Raw genomic sequence first — 20,479 nt, forward strand, 5'->3', positions numbered from 1 at the left:
TTACACTAGGGGAGGGGGTTATTTTAGGATAAATACAGTACTGAACTTTTACACTAGGGGAGGGGGGTTATTTTAGGATAAATACAGTACTAAACTTTAACACTAGGGGAGGGTGGTTATTTTAGGATAAATACAGTACTAAACTTTTACACTAGGGGAGGGGGGTTATTTTAGGATAAATACAGTACTAAACTTTTACACTAGGGGAGGGTGGTTATTTTAGGATAAATATAGTACTAAACATTTACACTAGGGGAGGGGGGTTATTTTAGGATAAATACAGTACTAAACATTTAACACTAGGGGAGGGGGTTATTTTAGGATAAATACAGTACTAAACATTTAACACTAGGGGAGGGGGGTTATTTTAGGATAAATACAGTACTGAACTTTTACACTAGGGGAGGGGCCTTATTTTAGGATAAATACAGTACTGAACTTTTACACTAGGGGAGGGGGGTTATTTTAGGATAAATACAGTACTAAACATTTACACTAGGGGAGGGGCTTATTCTAGGATAAATACAGTACTGAACTTTTACACTAGGGGAGGGGGCTTATTTTAGGATAAATACAGTACTGAACTTTTACACTAGGGGAGGGGGGTTATTTTAGGATAAATACAGTACTGAACTTTTACACTAGGGGAGGGGGTTATTTTAGGATAAATACTGTACTAAACATTTACACTAAGGGAGGGGGAATATTGTAGGATAAATACAGTACTAAACGTTTACACTAAGGGAGGGGGGTTATTTTAGGATAAATACAGTACTAAACTTTTACACTAGGGGAGGGTGGTTATTTTAGGATAAATACTGTACTAAACGTTTACACTAAGGGAGGGGGGTTATTTTAGGATAAATACAGTACTAAACGTTTACACTAAGGGAGGGGGGTTATTTTAGGATAAATACTGTACTAAACATTTACACTAAGGGAGGGGGAATATTGTAGGATAAATACAGTACTAAACGTTTACACTGACTAAGGGAGGGGGGTTATTTTAGGATAAATACTGTAAGTTCTACTCGTGACACCACGGCCATCCCACAGTGATAAAACCTCTTGGACATATTGGCCCTCCATAATCATGAATGAAATTAACGGTTGTTTGAAAGATCACAAAATAAAAAGTCCTGTTACCATATTTATCGTACGTTTAGCCCATTGAGTATCGATGATACCTAGCCTATGTTTAAACATTACTTTGGTTGTTTTAACTTTTAAAATTGATTAACTCTTTTGTTAAATTTGTGATAATCAGTCTGATCAGATTTAACGTGACTGATATCAGTCTGAGCTGACTATCAGTGGATTTGGCGACTACCTTAGATAAACAATTTGAGTTTTATGTGGTCTGGTAAAGGTTCACACTAGAGATTTATATATTGTGTACATTGCTATATGATGGTAGATCCTTATAGATAATGATAATGTATATTCATTTGGCTGGAAGTACTTATTTTATTGATTATATCTAACTCAGGGAGCGGTATACGCCGTTTTCGTTTCTGTTCATAAACTTGTCTGTGCATGCTTGTATTAATAGTCATTGGCGGCGATTAATTTTTCACACTTCGGGTCGAAGTGACATTTTCAAAAACTTTTATATTTAAGAACTTTGGGTTATCTTCTGACTTAGTGTTTTATTACGGTAAAGTTTATAACTTTTACTAGTTTAGAAAAATAAATAATTCTTGTTTTCTTTTGTTTTTGTTAGCATAAACTCATTTCAATAACGGAATGCCCCTTTAAACAATATATCTATAATAATACATAACTGATTTGAATTGTCAGGACTAGTTAGGATGTTAGCTATACAGTATACTACTGCCCTGTCTGAACACTGTGTGTACATTTACTAAAGATAATTTCTAGGTTATCAGTGTAAAGGAGTGTTATAGGTACATTTCTGTCAACAGTATGATAGATAAACGACAGTATATACATATGATAGATAAACGACAGTATACATATGATAGATAAACGACAGTATATACATATGATAGATAAACGACAGTATATACATATGATATATAAACGACAGTATACATATGATAAACGACAGTATACATATGATAGATAAATGACAGTATACATATGATAGATAAACGACAGTATATACATAATAAATAAATTATGATAGATAAACGACAGTATACATATGATAGATAAACGACAGTATATACATATGATAGATAAACGACAGTATACATATGATAGATAAATGGACAGATGTCGGTGGAAATTATGGTCAGTAACCTACAGTTGGGGTTATAGACCACTGCTGTATCTATTAAATATGTTTTAGACGTTCTTCTGAGTTAAATTGATTATGCAAAATTCTCTGGGAAAAAAAATTGTGCATGTCACTCTGCATTGAATTATGGACTGGACCCTTCAATTTTATACAAAGATTAAGTAATATGTCCAGTGAAAAATGAAGTTCTCGAGCTTAGAGGTTTTAAAAAACTTAATTATCTTCTGTTACAGGGTACTTTAGTTCATAAAGGTACAAGAGGTTGTTATCAGTATTTTACAACAGAAATGATGGAATTTTAAATAACAAAAGAGAAATGTATTTTGAGATCTAAAGTTTTCTAGTTTTTACACCTTGAAACAATGATATTGAGGAATGAAGCACCTAACAGCTCATGAAATATTACCAATGTAATAATATTGTCTTGTGATATATATGTTATCCCTAATTGTAAAAAAAATATAAGAAAAATAAAGAAATTTCTGCAAAATGTTTGATAACAGATAAAAACATTGTTATGATAGATTTTGAAACTATAAAAAATTCAGTTTTTTCTTTTTGAACACAGTTTCTGATAATTGTGTAATGATACATTTATTTCAGCAACAGGTTGATTGAGACAAATGCACAATATACAATGTACATTGTACATAATTATGTACCTATGGTACAGCTACCCCAGTATTCACCATCGTCTTTGCTCAGAATTATGTTGATTAAATTGTGTTATAATCAGTACCCGTAGTTGTCTTTCACTTTATCGATGAAGAGCTGTTTTATTTACTTGCCCTTATAGAATTAATTATCTACCTTAATTTAACAAAACAGGTGGGGGATATTGTGAAAGTGGAAAAAAACCAGGAATTCCCGTGTGACCTGGTCATGTTGTCGTCATGTGATGAAGAGGGTCAGTGTTATGTCACCACAGCCAATCTGGACGGAGAGACAAACCTCAAGGTACGGAATTGTCAGATGATGATATTGATTGACTCATCAAATTAATATTCTGCTTGAGTTAATTTGTTTCACTGTTTTTGAGCCAGGAAGGCTGTCTAAATCATTGATAATAAATAATTATCAATAAAATGATTGACCCATGAAGTCCAGTGTCCTCCAATTGAATTATCTTGTTTCATATTGCCCTGGAGCAAGGAAGGCTAGAAATTTAGTGACATAATATCACTGATAATTGACAGGTGAACAGCCACTACTATCAGACACTACCACCAACGATAAGAGTGATCAAATGTAATAGTAAGACTACAGACCTCCATATTTGTCAACACTCACCAAACTACAGACCTCCATGTTTGTCAACACTCACCAAACTACAGACCTCCATGTTTGTCAACACACACCAAACTACAGACCACCATGTTTGTCAACACACACCAAACTACAGACCTTCATGTTTGTCAACACACACCAAACTACAGACCACCATGTTTGTCAACACACACCAAACTACAGACCTCCATGTTTGTCAACACACACCAAACTACAGACCTCCATGTTTGTCAACACTCACCAAACTACAGACCTCCATGTTTGTCAACACTCACCAAACTACAGACCTCCATGTTTGTCAACACTCACCAAACTACAGACCTCCATGTTTGTCAACACACACCAAACTACAGACCACCATGTTTGTCAACACACACCAAACTACAGACCTTCATGTTTGTCAACACACACCAAACTACAGACCACCATGTTTGTCAACACACACCAAACTACAGACCTCCATGTTTGTCAACACACACCAAACTACAGACCTCCATGTTTGTCAACACACACCAAACTGCAGACCTCCATGTTTGTCAACACACCAAACTACAGACCTCAATGTTTATCAACAAAATCCAAAATACAACCCCCCCTATATGTTACTGACAGTAGACATTTAATTTGCTTTCAGAGTCTTGATTCCTTAATTATATGTACAAAATTATAATTACATATTATGCATTCAAAAATGTTTTTAAGTCCCAAGCACACACAAGCATTTGAATAGATTGAGGCCTTTAATGATTAGTTATTGCTAATGAAATTTCTTTGATATTTAGCTTTAAAATTGCATTTGGTTGAAAAGATAATGATGGACACTTTCATTTTGATGTGTATATTCTTATTTAATTAAGCTGTCAGGTTAATTCTGTTTTTTGAAATAAGACATTTATCATTTTAATAAATTAAAATTCTATTTTTTGCCTTGTAGACTCAGATGTGTATAGCAAACACACGGAAATATCAGACCGATGAGGAATTCCAGGACCTTCATGCCCACATAGAGTGTCAACAGCCGATCCCGGACTTGTACAAGTTCATTGGGCGTATCACCGTACCAACAAACACAAGCGAAGAAGTCAGATCTCTTGGCCCAGACAATGTACTGTTACGTGGGGCAAGATTAAAAAATACACCTTACATTTATGGTAAGGAACTTCAGGGCCAAGTTAGAAACATTTGTACAATTTCAAATATGTATTACTAGATAATATATATAGTCCTGTGATGTACTTGGTCATTGATGTTTTCATCAGGTAATTTTGAAATATTTGGTCTTTGATGTTTTCATCAGGTAGCTCTGAATTTCTTTTTGGCTGGTTTCTAATAAAGGCCCTGGTAATTAGTAACCACAGATAATCAACTGCTTTAATACAGCTGTATACTGCTGTGGTAAAGTTGTATATAATAACTTCAAATCATTATCATTACAGGTGTGTATAATTTTCTTTTTTGTAGGTTGTGCAATATATACTGGACCAGAAACCAAAATGGCATTGAATTCCAAAAATAAAGTTACAAAGTTTTCTCAAGTTGAGAGGTAAGTACAAACTGTCTTACTTTGTATATTAGATGTGGTCTGACTTTCCTGAATTCTCCTTGGCCAAAATATAGACACATGGAGGTTAATATTTTAGATATTAACCTGATGTTTCTATTTTTAGAAACATCAGGTCAATATTGTGTTTATAATATCATAATTATTGTGACATTGCAATGCATCAATGTAAATTCCCTGTAATAAAGATCAGTATGCAAGTATAATACATTTCCACCATCTTTAAACAAGTTTCATATCTAAATATAAAAACTAAGGACCTTTGATTAGGTTAATATGGTGTACTACTGACCCAATATAATCAAATATTGACTAAGGGCAAAGCCCTGCGCGCATGCATGCATGCAAGGTCAATATTTAAGAATCTATCAGGTTAGAATAACATCTTATTGATCTCACCAAATGTGTATAATTGATAAATAATTGTTAGATATATTGTCTCATATTAATGAATATCTTATCATGGTCCTGACAACTGATTTTTTCAGTAAAATGAATCTTTGATAGCCATGGAACTTGATATAAGATCATGGTCATATAATATGTTCATTCAAAAATTCATTTTCATCAATAAAATCATGGCTATAAATGAGAAAACTAATGGTCAGGAAATGTGTTCTTTATGGAATTATAATGAGGACTTATTCAAACTTCATGGCAATTTCATGATAACTTCAAAGAATCTTTAGCCTTGAATGCTTACTCTAGAATCTTGAGTCTTGAAGCTTAGGCTGGGATGTTTAGTCTACAATGTTGAGTGAAGTACAAAAAGATGTATATATTTAGTCTGACATGCAATGCACATGTGTTTATAAGGGTGAAGCTATACTAAAGAGTAGGGTTGGAACAATGAGTCAAAAGTATCTATAAACTCACTTACAATATGAGACCATTGGTCAGTGGTTACAACAATATGAGACCATTGGTCAGCGGTTACAGCAATATGAGACCATTGGTCAGTGGTTACAACAATATGATACCATTGGTCAGTGGTAACAACGATATGAGACCATTGGTCAGTGGTTACAACAATATGAGAACATTGGTCAGTGGTTACAACAATGTGAGACCATTGGTCAGTGGTTACAACAATGTGAGACCATTGGTCAGTGGTTACAACAATATGAGACCATTGGTCTGTGGTAACAACAATATGAGACCATTGGTCAGTGGTTACAACAATATGATACCATTGGTCAGTGGTAACAACGATGTGAGACCATTGGTCAGTGGTTACAACAATATGAGAACATTGGTCAGTGGTTACAACAATATGAGACCATTGGTCAGTGGTTACAACAATATGAGACCATTGGTCAGTGGTTACAACAATATGAGACCATTGGTCAGTTATGAGACCATTGGTCAGTGGTTACAACAATATGAGACCATTGGTCAGTGGTTACAGAACTTTTCTGTTAGTGATTAAGTGATCGTTATATTTCTCATTTTTTGTACAACAATTGAAATGAATAATTGTCAGGCGAATTACCAATGTAGTTGTATTAATGTATCCAGTAAAATGTTAACAGAATAGAAGAATATAATACAATTAATATTTAAGTTAAGAGTCAAAACAATATTTGATTAATAATTTTTTTTTTTCCAGAGCAATGAATACATTTTTGATCATCTTTCTCATTGTACTGCTGGTCGAATCATTAACCTGTACAATACTGAAATATGTGTTTGTGAATCGCTCTTCTGTAAAAGACAAGCTCTGGTATGTCCCAGACATGGACAAAGAAACAGAGATCACAGTAAGTGCACATGTTTTAATATCTTACACATCGTCTCAGACATGGACACTGAATCGGAGATCTCCTATTAGTAAACTGTTAGGGCATAAAAAAACAAACTATGGTATGTCCCAGACATAGACAATGTCTTACAGCATTAGAGTTTGTACAGGTTGATATAGTCCACAAAGTGTATATTGTAAATCAAAGGACAACTTTGATTTTCTGTTTGATCTGTTTAAATTCTGTTTTCTTTTTCTTGTTAATTTATCTTTGTTTGTACTGCGTTACTGCTTGAATGATCAGCTGCAATTATGTTGTATATTTTTTGCTATTTTTTAATGGCAAAAGATATAATTTCATTTTCTCAAATTTTCTCAGTTTAGGCTTAATGACAGAACATGTGATTAAAAAAAAGATATTTGATATGACTAAGGAGAAATGATGTTTGAGATGACTATGGATACATTGCAGTGTCTGACTTTCCAAGTGACTGTGGAGGTTTGATTTCACAGGAAAATTGCCAGTGTTGGTAAAATAAAATGTTTACTGTTACAGTTGATGATTTGTATTATAACCGACTTATTCTATTTTACAGGCTCTGCGAGCAGTAGAGACGTTCCTGTCTTTCATGGTGCTATTTAATTATTTCATTCCAATATCTATGTATGTAACTGTAGGTAAGTAATTGTATCACAGAGGGAAATTATTATTTCAAAAAATACTAAAAAAGTTTTGTAATGCATGATTTGGGCATGGGTTAACCTAGCTGAGACAGTGTGTCATGTACATCTATAAAAAGTAGGTCACTCTGACCTACATTTTGACCTTTGACCTACATCAAAGAAAGAAAACTTGTCTCCGCGCTCGATCTCCTACAGTACACTACTTGACACTGAAACTTCATACTGCAGTTTAGGCCTATCTAGGTGAGGTGGTGTGTCAGGTGTCAAACGAAGGTCACTTTGACCTACATTTTGACCTTTGACCTACATCAAAGAAAACGTTTGCTAGGCTCTCTCTCCTACACTATTTGTCACTAGAACTTCATACATACATGGGGCATTGGTTCACCGGCATGAGGCTGTGTCAATCAGACCTACATTTTGACCTTTGACCTACATCTAAGAAAAAGTTTGACCTACATCAAAGAAAACGTTTGCTAGGCTCTCTCTCCTACACTATTTGTCACTAGAACTTCATACATACATGGGGCATTGGTTCACCGGCATGAGGCTGTGTCAATCAGACCTACATTTTGACCTTTGACCTACATCTAAGAAAAAGTTTGCTAGGTTCTATCTCCTAAACTATTAGTCACTGGAACTTCATACATGGGGGCATGGATTCACCTGCATGAGGCTGTGATGAGGCTGTGTGTCAAGTATCAAAAGTAGGTCAATCAGACCTACAAAGTACATTATGACCCTTGACCTACATAAAAGAAAAACTTTGGTCTCTCTCTCCTCCTACACTACTAGTTACTCTAACATCATACTGGGGTTTGGTTTTTCATTTATGCCTTCTTGGCATAATTCACATCTGGTGATAGCCCGAAATATTCTGACATTTTATCACCATTTTTATATCAATCTAGTGTTGATCAATATACATGTATCTCAAAAGTACTAAATGCTACATGTAACAGATTCTACAGTTTACAGCATTTAAAAAAGGGGCTGATATTAATAGATACAGGCCAAATATATCAAAGTTACGTCAGAAAATAGTATTATGAAATCTCAGGTATATAATGTATATCGCGGATAAAAACACAATAGGTTAATACAATGGATGTAAACAGTGTATATTAAATAGTAAATGGTTTGAAGTGACTGAGGAATCCCAGGTTACCTGAAGGCATTGATCCTGACATTGTCTAGATGTATGTTTTCTGTTCCTCCTGATGTGGATGGGAGACTCAGGGTCAGAGTTGATGACCAGACAACAGATATTCTGTATGTCATGGCTGGGTAGACTGATGAGTGTTGCTACCGGGGATACCTTCCGGTTACGTATATTCCAGGGGTGTTCACTGATATGTTTATGAAATGTAAAGCACCTTGGCGTTGACTCATGAAAGAACACTTTTCTGTTGTTCTGTAAAAGGTGAGGAAATAGGAAACATCCTATAAAAATCTATATACAATGTACATACCTTTGGTGATTACTGCTAAGGTTGACACACACATCAATTTTACAATTAATTCCTTCATCAAGTAGATTGATCTCTTTGATTAGAAATTTTGAGATTTTATTTTCAGTAATACAGAAATTGATATTCTCATTTGATTTTTTTCAGAGATACAGAAATTTGTAGGTTCATTATATTTTGGCTGGGATATTGATATGTATGATGAAAAAATGGACCAACCAGCCCGAGCTAATACATCGGATCTTAATGAGGAACTGGGTCAGGTCAGTATCTCTAACACTGTACCACAATGTAAAATTAATACACATTGAAATAGATATCACTGTTAAAGTAATAGACCAGATTTCTTTTAATATATCACTTTGCTTAATATCATGTTTTGAAGAACTACTCTTTTAAAAGACTGAATTTCTAAATATCACAATGCTTAATATCATGTTTTGAAGAACTACGCTTTTAATAAACAGTATTTCTTTTAAAATCACATTGCTTAGTATCATGTTTTGAAGAACTACACTTTCAAAAGACTGTCTTTTTTAGCTCACCTGCCCGAAGGGCAAGTGAGCTTATGCCGTGGTGCGGCGTCTGTCGTCCGTCCATCCGGCGTCAACTTTTCATTTAAACAACTTCTTCTCAATAAGCAAGAGGCCCAGCGACTTGATATTGGACGTCTAGCATGCTGGGGTGAAGGGCTCAAAGTTTGTTCCAATAAATGACCTTGACCTTAATTCAAGGTCACAGAGGTGAAATAGACTATAATCTTCAAACAACTTCTTCTCAATAAGCAAGAGGCCCAGGGACGTGATATTGGGCCTGTATCATGCTGGGGTGAAGGGCTACCAAGTTTGTTCAAAGAAATTACCTTGACCTTCATTCGAGGTCACAGAGGTGAAATAGGCTATAATCTTCCAACGACTTCATCTCATTAACCAAGATGCCCAGGGACTTGATATTGGGCCTGTAGCATGCTGGAGTGAAGGGCTACCAAGTTTGTTCAAATAAATGTCCTTGACCTTCATTCAAGGTCACAGAGGTGAAATAGGCTATAATCTTCCGACTTCTTCTCAATAACCAAGAGGCCCAGGGACTTGATATTAGGCCTGTAGCATGCTGGGGTTAACGGCTACCAAGTTTGTTCAAATAAATGTCCTTGACCTTCATTCAAGGTCACAGAGGTGAAATAGGCTATAATCTTCCAATGACTTCTTTTCAATAACCAAGAGGCACAGGGACTTGATATTGGGCCTGTGGCATGCTGGGGTGAAGGGCTACCAACTTTGTTCAAAGAAATGACCTTCACCTTCATTCCAGGTCACAGAGGTGAAATCGGCTATAATCTTCCAACGACTTATTCTCAATAACCAAGAGGCCCAGGGACTTGATATTGGGCCTGTGGTATACTGGGGTGAAGGGCTACCAAGTTTGTTCAAATAAATGTCCTTGACCTTCATTCAAGGTCACATAGGTCAAAAAGGCTATAATCTTGCAACAACTTCTTCTCAATAACCAAGAGACCCAGGGACTTGATATTGGGCCTGTAGTATGCTGAGATGAAGGGTACCAAGTTTGTTCAAATAAATGACCTTGACCTTCATTAAGGGTCACAGGGGTGAAATCGGCTTAAATCTGTAAACAATAATTTTGCGATAGCCAAGAGTCTCTGAAACCTGATATTAGGCAAATATTATGCTGGAATGAAATAAGGACTAGAACATTTATTGATATGAAAAAGCAAGCATACACTGATATTTGAAAAAAGGGGAAACAGCATAGTATGTGTAGAAATGACCTCAATCAACGTCAAAGTTGGTGTAGAGCCAGGTGAGCGATACAGGCCCATTGGGCCTCTTGTTTTAATACCACATTGCATAATATCATGTTTTGAAAAAAATTGCTTTTAATAACCATATCTCTTTCAATATCACATTGCTTAATATAAATTTTTTTTTGTAAATAAGAGCTTACACATTTTCTATGTGATATGTCCAACTTGTGAGATTGTTTTGGCTTCTTCACTTAAAATCCTGTTCTCTTGACTGTTGTTTCCTATGACATGTTCAGACTTTACTCCAATAAAAATGACCAGGTATTCCATGTGTTGTTGATGTTTACTGTTGTTACTCTTGTTCAATTTCATTTTATAATGTATAAGTTTGTGCTTTGTTTTGTGTAGGTCGAGTATCTGTTCACAGACAAGACAGGGACGCTGACGGAGAATGAGATGCAGTTCCGTGAGTGTTCTATCGGTGGGGATCGCTATATTGAGGTTGACAATATGTTGGTGGAAAAAAGACCTGTTCAAATGCAAGGAAGGCTTGTTACTCAAATGACAGTAAGTCTATTGTTAAGAAAATACTTTTTTGTCATTTAGATAATTTTCATAGATATTCTTTTTGAATAACAGAATCACAAATACTGACACAAGTCTTACAAAAAACATGTAATATATAATGTGTGGATTCTCCTTTCATAGTAGCTGATATTTGTAGAAATTCTTGTCAGTATTTTATTTCTACAGTAAGAAAATGGGTAAACAGTTTACAAGATTTGATGTAAAGTGCCATGTAGTTGTAGTTGTCTTGACGGTAACTACAAATTGAAACAGTCGGTTTATACTTTCAGTATTAGTAGTTATGTGAGGGGGATGTCTATAGAGAGTGGTCATTGTACAAAGGTAGTTATTAACAGTGATCTACATATTAGGTATTTCTAACATACAACTTATCAATTAAGACAAAATCTTCATGCAGAAACAAAGGTTTTATCAAAATTGAATTAATGTATTGAATAAATGTAGTGAAGTATATTTCTTAATTCCTATCAGAAAAAGATGGAGGATTTCTTTACTGTACTTGCCCTGTGTCATACTGTACGAGTGGATCACCCTCGGTCACACCTGATCGAGAAAGCTTCAGACAGAGTTTACGATCACACAGGCATGGACTACGAATACCAGTCTTCATCTCCAGACGAGAAAGCATTCCTCGAGGCCTGTAGGAGGTGAGAAATAGACTGACAAATGTTATTTTTAACAGACCGAGTACTGTAGATATCAAATTAAAGTGAATTGTTAATGTTTCGTTTGTAAAAGAATATTTTTTAACCAATCAAACAGTAACATACAGTGTAGTATGTGTTGTAATGGATTACATAGAGAGGTAGAAATAAAACAGAAGAAAAAATGCAAAAATACTCAAATTTTATTGTATCTTAATTGCTATTATTTTGCAAACAGAATGTCTTTTTTTAGCAGAAATAGTGAAATAAATCCACTTCCTCTGCACCTATTTTTGCAATTTTATTTTGTCCTTGAATAATAATAACAATATTTAGCAGTGCTACCAACACAAAGAGTTTCTCCAGGTTGACCCATTTTTAGACCACACATACCGGTAGTTTATAATCACCAGAAAAAAACCTGCCTACAAATAAACTCCCTTCTTTATTTTTGCAGAATCCTCAATTTCAAAATAGTTGGCTAAAAAGTGGTTCATAAATAATAAAGCCCTCCCCTAACTTTAAAACTGAACTGGGGGAAAAGGTTATTCCTAATCCAATGCAAAATTGTTGCTGTTCACAAAATAAGTATTTTGATGTTTCCACTTTTGATAGAAAAGGAGCTATATACAATGTACATACAAAATTTAACCAAAGTTTAAATTTTAAACATACCAAAAATTTGTGACAATAAAATTGTAAAAAATTGAATTCATTTTCCAATTTGATTCATCTAAAAAAAACATTCAAAAGAAGTCTCATTCAAAATATCAACCCATTGTAATATCCAACCAGTATTAACAATTAGGGAAATGTGACAAACTTTTAAACCAGATTTTAGATGGACATGCAGACAGAGCAAAGGTGGCACTTATGCCAAACTCTTATGACATGTGTGTAAACGATGTGCAATTGTCATGTTAGTATGTCTGGAAAAATTAATCTACAAAATTACAAATGGCATTAATCTCATCTTTTCAGGTATGGTATTGTTCTCCATGGTATCCATGACGACCGTTTGGAAGTGACGTTTAAGGGTGAAATGAGACGGTATAAGCTGTTACATGTACTAGAGTTTGACCCCACCAGGAAAAGGATGAGTGTCATCATACAGAATGAACAAGGTCAGGGTCAAACAAAACACACAAGGTCAAGGTCATACAAATAATTAATGTCTGGTTTGATCATACAGAACTGTTTAAAGTGTAATAAAGTAAACATGGTTTTGATCCTGCAATAAACAATGTCAAGGCTATACAGAATTAAGAAAATAGCATTATGCAGAATTGACAAGGTCAAGGTTAACAAGACTGATGTAGGATCAAGGATGCGATTCATATAAAAAATAAAGGGATCATATTGAACATTGGGACTGTCCGTCCATAAGCTTGTATGCCAGAAATAAATTTATTTTGTTGTTGAGAGGGACTAGGGTATATCTATGTGAGTCCTCACTCACATTGGGTTTATTGTTAGGGATAATTTTGGAGAATTGAGGGTTTTTTCCACATATTTTTAATAGAATTTTCAGAATACAGTTAATTATGAAAGAATTCATCTACTTTCTTCAAAATCGCAAAGTTTTCTCATAGTATTCTGAACCAGACATATCCAAGTACTATTTCTCAAAACACACAGGAAACCTGATAATTTGGAAAAAAAAGTATATAGCATTAACTGAAATTTGTTTTATTACAAACAGATGAGGTTTACCTGTTATGTAAGGGAGCAGAGTCGGCCATTCTGGACCGTGTGGCACCGGGACTGAAGGAGGTCACTCTACAACATGTCAATGACTATGCATTGGTAAATATCAGTATCATCAAAGTTTTCATTTCTCAGTGGAATTTATCATATACTAAGAAGCCAGATAACCAACACCAGGAGGTGGTGGGCTTATTACTAGAAAACAGTTGGGGTGGGCTTATTGTGTGACAAAGTTAAGGTGTGTTCATTGTTGGACAAAGTAGGGGGTAGGTTCATTATGGGACAAAGTTAGGGATGGGCTCATTGTGAGACAAAGTAGGGGATGGGCTCATTGTAGGACAAAGTAGGGGATGGGCTCATTGTGGGACAAAGTAGGGGTGGGTTCATTATGGGACAAAGTTGGGGATGGGCTCATTGTGAGACAAAGTAGCTATGGGGTGGGTTCATTATGGGACAAAGTTGGGGATGGGCTCATTGTGGGACAAAGTAGGGGATGGGCTCATTGTGGGACAAAGTAGGGGATGGGCTCATTGTGAGACAAAGTAGCTATGGGATGGGCTCATTGTGGGACAAAGTAGGGGATGGGCTCATTGTGAGACAAAGTAGGGGATGGGCTCATTGTGAGACAAAGTAGGGGATGGGCTCATTGTGAGACAAAGTAGGGGATGGGCTCATTGTGGGACAAAGTAGGGGATGGGCTCATTGTGGGACAAAGTAGGGATGGGCTCATTGTGGGACAAAGTAGGGGATGGGCTCATTGTGAGACAAAGTAGGGGATGGGCTCATTGTGAGACAAAGTAGGGAATGGGCTCATTGTGAGACAAAGTAGGGGATGGGCTCATTGTGAGACAAAGTAGGGAATGGGCTCATTGTGAGACAAAGTAGGGGATGGGCTCATTGTGAGACAAAGTAGAGGATGGGCTCATTGTGAGACAAAGTAGGGGATGGGCTCATTGTGGGACAAAGTAGGGGATGGGCTCATTGTGGGACAAAGTAGGGGATGGGCTCATTGTGGGACAAAGTAGGGGATGGGCTCATTGTGAGACAAAGTAGGAGGTGGGTTTGTTGCAGGACAAAGTAGGGGATGGGCTCATTGTAGGACAAAGTAGGGAATGGGCTCATTGTGGAAGAAAGTAGGAGGTGGGTTTGTTGCAGGACAATGTAGGGGATGGGCTCACTGTGGGCAAAAAAAAAGCAGCTGTAAGTATTTTCAACTGAATTGCAACAAACATAAATGGGTTTAGTAGTAGTCATGGAGTTAAATAGAATGTAACCCATGTCTACTAAATAAAGAATATTACCTTCTACAGTGGGCAGATATTTCTTGTTAGTTTCTTCATTATGACTTGCAATTATTCTGTATGGAGAAATAAAAAATGTTTTTTATTGAAGTAGTTTTTTTTCATTTTCCATGACAGCTTGGTTTGAGAACACTTGTTTTAGCGAGACGACTGCTCACTTCAGAGGAGTATGGAGAGATTGATAGACGTCTTAATCAGGCCAGAAACTCTCTGGAGAACCGAGAAGTCATGGTAAATGTCCTGTAACCATCTACACCATTCTGATTACAATACAGATCATTATATACTGCTGTATGTGAAGAGTTGAAGGTGGCCAGTAAAAGGTCATGTTCAGATGACCTTTCAGACAAAAAACAGGGAGGTTTCCTTTCCCCAGGAAGCCGAGATCACAAATTGTCCATTGGTTGTGTCCTGGTGAGAGAGATTTCACACAATTTGCTCTGTATAGCTGGCAACAGGCTTTCTGTAGGATGTTTAGTGAAGTAGCTACTTGCTATTATAAGGCAACTCAAATTAGCCCTAGCTGTTCATTAGGAGATGGACACAGTCAACAAACATTATCAAACTGAAAGAGAATGTATTGGTGATATGTCAGACTGTATTGATTTTAGAGTCAAAGGTCAAGGTCACAGTAATCTTTTGAATGAAAATTGTTTCCAGACTCAGTATGATGTTTTTGCTTCATCTAAAACGTTGAAATATCAAAATGAAAAAGAGCTTTATTATGTTTAAGGTCAAAGGTCATATCAGTCTTTTTTTTTTTTGCTTTTTTTTTTTTTTTTTTGGGGTTAAATAAGATACATTTAGTAAGGTCTGACAGACATTTGTCAATTAAACAGATCTTTACTGTCAGCAAAGTTCTTTAAATATCAATTCTTATTTTTAATAGTTGGATGAGGTTTTTGAGTTCATCGAGCATGACCTTGAACTGCTTGGAGCTACAGCTGTAGAGGACAAACTGCAGGATGAAGTACCAGATACGATTCAGTCTCTACAACAGTCTGGCATCAAGGTAAAACCATCTAGCTTGATACTACCAAATCAGTGTCTTATTATCTTCAGAAAATACCCCAAAGTGACTTCATTTTAAACAGATCTTAATTAGAAGTCTTAGTCAAAGTTTCCAGAAGATAAGTATGAGAATACCTCAAAGGAGTTAAGCCACCTGGACTAATGGAAGGATATTCCAGGGGGTATGCTTGGCACACATGGGGATTTGTATCACTTGCAATGTCTTATTTATTAATGGGATAATGTATTTAATCACATTATCTAGTCACATGGCTTAAATACATATAAGCTAGAGGAATTTATCAGATACCGGGAAAAATCATTTAACCCTGCATTAAATATTATTAGGAAAAATATGCTGGTGATTTTTAATATGCACATGATTGAGGTTTTCAATTTAAGATTAAAGATTAAAGTTAAAAAAACTCTTGAATTCAAAATGTTTTAAGAAACTAGAGCATGATTTATCTTAGAAATATCTTATGTACATGTATCTATCAGTAATTATTATCAACATCATACAGGTATGGGTGCTGACCGGAGATAAGGAAGAGACAGCGGTCAACATAAGTTACTCGGCCGGTCACTTCAAACAAGGCTTTGCTGAACTACGTATCACAAAGATGTCCTCTTCACTCCAGTGTTCTGAAGTCATGACCAGGCTTAAGAGCATGTAAGCCAAACATTGATTGAATTAAGTTGTTTTTTCTTACCGTTATATTAAATAGATTACTATACCAAGGTATATGTAATAAATCCTATTTTGTCTGAAAAAGTCAGTAGTTTAAAGTTTGTGAGGAGTTGACCTGTATACCTGGTGAATGTTGTTGATGAAGCATTAAGGACACTTATCATATCAGAACAACACCCGGTTTAATCAATGTTCCTGAAATTACTTATCTTAAAATTTTCCTTAGCAAAGCATTAATATTATCGGATTTAAGGTAAAGTCTTAGTTGAGGAACTTTCCTTCCTTAAATTTTGTAATGCTTACTTATGGAAAATTTTAGGTTAATGAATTCCATTGAATTAGTTGATATTGATGAAATTTGGGTCTAATCTAATTTTACTTTTACAAGGGGCCCTATGTTAATGATCTTTCCTTCACAGTTTGCTCACATTTTATTGGCTTTTGTTAGAATGATAGTTTTCATTGTAACTCGTTAATCTCCTATTTTTGATGGGACTGATTTAGGTCCAATTTTATGTACTAATTCACATAGTTATAAGGTTGTTCATCTGTCCATCTGCATTTGTCAGGATTTTGACTGGACAACTATTACAGTTTTCTTGAAATCTTTGTGAAACTCTGTGAATACTGTATAGTCAGCCACACTGAAGTTGTACACTCATGGGCTTATATTTTAGATCTGTTGATTTTCATAGCCATTACAGTTATGTCCCTTGTCCTGTGTCGAGGGACAGAATCTTGTCTGGACAACTCTGACAACAGTTATGTCCCTTGTCCTGTGTCGAGGGACAGAATCTTGTCTGGACAACTCTGACAACAGTTATGTCCCTTGTCCTGTGTCGAGGGACAGAATCTTGTCTGGACAACTCTGACAACAGTTATGTCCCTTGTCCTGTGTCGAGGGACGGAATCTTGTCTGGACAACTCTGACAACAGTTATGTCCCTTGTCCTGTGTCGAGGGACAGAATCTTGTCTGGACAACTCTGACAACAGTTATGTCCCTTGTCCTGTGTCAAGGGACAGAATCTTGTCTGGACAACTCTGACAACAGTTATGTCCCTTGTCCTGTGTCGAGGGACGGAATCTTGTCTGGACAACTCTGACAACAGTTATGTCCCTTGTCCTGTGTCGAGGGACGGAATCTTGTCTGGACAACTCTGACAACAGTTATGTCCCTTGTCCTGTGTCGAGGGACAGAATCTTGTCTGGACAACTCTGACAACAGTTATGTCCCTTGTCCTGTGTTGATGGACAGAATCTTGTCTGGACAACTCTGACAACAGTTATGTCCCTTGTCCTGTGTCGAGGGACGGAATCTTGTCTGGACAACTCTGACAACAGTTATGTCCCTTGTCCTGTGTCGAGGGACAGAATCTTGTCTGGACAACTCTGACAACAGTTATGTCCCTTGTCCTGTGTCGAGGGACAGAATGTTGTCTGGACAACTCTGACAACAGTTCTGTCCCTTGCCCTGTGTCGAGGGACGGAATCTTGTCTGGACAACTCTGACAACAGTTATGTCCCTTGCCCTGTGTCGAGGGACGGAATCTTGTCTGGACAACTCTGACAACAGTTATGTCCCTTGTCCTGTGTCGAGGGACAGAATGTTGTCTGGACAACTCTGATAACAGATTATGTCCCTTGTCCTGTGTCGAGGGACAGAATCTTGTCTGGACAACTCTGACAACAGTTATGTCCCTTGTCCTGTGTCGAGGGACGGAATCTTGTCTGGACAACTCTGACAACAGTTATGTCCCTTGCCCTGTGTCGAGGGACGGAATCTTGTCTGGACAACTCTGACAACAGTTATGTCCCTTGTCCTGTGTTGAGGGACAGAATGTTGTCTGGACAACTCTGATAACAGATATGTCCCTTGTCCTGTGTCGAGGGACAGAATCTTGTCTGGACAACTCTGACAACAGTTATGTCCCTTGTCCTGTGTCGAGGGACAGAATCTTGTCTGGGCAACTCTGACAACAGATATGTCCCTTGTCCTGTGTCGAGGGACAGAATGTTGTCTGGACAACTCTGACAACAGTTATGTCCCTTGTCCTGTGTCGAGGGACGGAATCTTGTCTGGACAACTCTGACAACAGTTATGTCCCTTGTCCTGTGTCGAGGGACAGAATGTTGTCTGGACAACTCTGACAACAGTTATGTCCCTTGTCCTGTGTCAAGGGACAGAATCTTGTCTGGACAACTCTGACAACAGTTATGTCCCTTGTCCTGTGTCGATGGACAGAATCTTGTGTGGACAACTCTGACAAAAGTTATGTCCCTTGTCCTGTGTCGAGGGACAGAATGTTGTCTGGACAACTCTGACAACAATTATGTCCCTTGTCCTGTGTCGATGGACAGAATCTTGTGTGGACAACTCTGACAACAGTTATGTCCCTTGTCCTGTGTCAAGGGACGGAATGTTGTCTGGACAACTCTGACAACAGTTATGTCCCTTGTCCTGTGTTGATGGACAGAATCTTGTCTGGACAACTCTGACAACAGATATATCCCTTGTTCTGTGTAACTATGACAACAGATATATCCCTTGTTCTGTGTAACTATGACAGCAGTTATGTCCCTTCTCCTTTGTCTTCAGGGACTTATTTTTTTTCTGGACAACTCTGACAACAGACGTAGTAATTACTGTAGTGATTGTCTGGTGATTAATCTAACAATTTTGCTGTGTTTTGTAGAAAAGATCATTCCCCTATTGATCAGCCCTTTGTCCTGATTGTGGATGGAGCCAGCCTGGGGTTTGCTGTGAAGGACCACACAGATTTATTCCGGTCTCTGTCCCAGTCCTGTGTGGCTGTATTGTGTTGCCGCATGTCTCCTCTTCAAAAAGCTGAGGCAAGTAATAATTAATGGACATAATTCTAATCACCCCTGACCATGTGCCATGTGACCAGGGAAAATGTAGTAATTTTCTGTAGGACCAGTTTTTTTTTTAAAGGGGGAGGTTGTTTTTTGTTGTTGTCGATATTCTTTCTAATTTGTTTGACATTGAAGTCGTTGAGGTAATGAAACTCATGTGTGTAATCTACTATGCTATAAATGTTGTCTGCAATATGAAGTGCAGTCATCTCTATACATAATACCAGTAAATGGACTGACATAATTATGTTTATGTTATTTCCCTGTGATCCAGTTATTCAAGATCCTAAAATGATTCATAAATTCCAAATCAATGTCATATTTTGAAAACCCCTCAGTAGATTTGGTTTAAATGTACACGGTAGTATCATAACATCAAGTTGTATACGCGATCACATACTGGTGGTCATGGTTACAGGACCTGAGGGTCTATCTTATAAAGGTTTGGAAGCTTTATATTCAAATGTTGTTTATTGGTTGCTTTAATAATTGCAGGTTGTGAAGTTGATAAAGAATTCCAAAAATAGTCCCGTAACTGCGGCCATTGGAGACGGAGCAAATGATGTCAGCATGATACAGGAGGCTCATGTCGGGCTAGGTTAGTCATTGAAATAAAAAAGAATACATATCCTAATTTGTTATTAATCCCCTACCAGTGAAACCGGAGGCAATATAGGTTTCCTCCTGGTCTGTCTGTCGATCTGTCCATCCGTCTGTCCCTCTGTCTGTCTGTCCATCTGCCTATCTGTCAATCCGTCCACTCAGTTTTCCGTACTTTTCTCAGCCATGCTTTAAGGTATGTTGGTGAAAGTTGGTATATAACTTCAGTATGAGTAGCTTTAGATCAAAGTCAAGTTTCATGGTTTCTGGGTCAAGGTCACTGTTACTATTT

At 36.9% G+C, this 20,479-nt stretch overlaps 1 protein-coding gene across 1 annotated transcript in view; it reads left to right on the plus strand.

The window, feature by feature from the left end:
- LOC117341669 (probable phospholipid-transporting ATPase IF) overlaps window positions 1-20,479 on the plus strand; it is a 57,245-nt gene that overhangs the window by 17,392 nt on the left and 19,374 nt on the right. The window contains 15 exon segments of the mRNA XM_033903538.1: window positions 3,092-3,220; window positions 4,485-4,701; window positions 5,012-5,093; window positions 6,721-6,871; window positions 7,449-7,530; window positions 9,153-9,268; window positions 11,179-11,337; window positions 11,830-12,005; window positions 12,984-13,126; window positions 13,705-13,808; window positions 15,128-15,241; window positions 15,900-16,022; window positions 16,546-16,694; window positions 19,407-19,563; window positions 20,083-20,185. Of these exon segments, the coding sequence (XP_033759429.1) occupies window positions 3,092-3,220; window positions 4,485-4,701; window positions 5,012-5,093; window positions 6,721-6,871; window positions 7,449-7,530; window positions 9,153-9,268; window positions 11,179-11,337; window positions 11,830-12,005; window positions 12,984-13,126; window positions 13,705-13,808; window positions 15,128-15,241; window positions 15,900-16,022; window positions 16,546-16,694; window positions 19,407-19,563; window positions 20,083-20,185 (2,005 nt within the window).

This window comes from Pecten maximus, chromosome 14, assembly GCF_902652985.1.
Source record: "Pecten maximus chromosome 14, xPecMax1.1, whole genome shotgun sequence".
Lineage (NCBI taxonomy): Eukaryota > Metazoa > Mollusca > Bivalvia > Pectinida > Pectinidae > Pecten > Pecten maximus.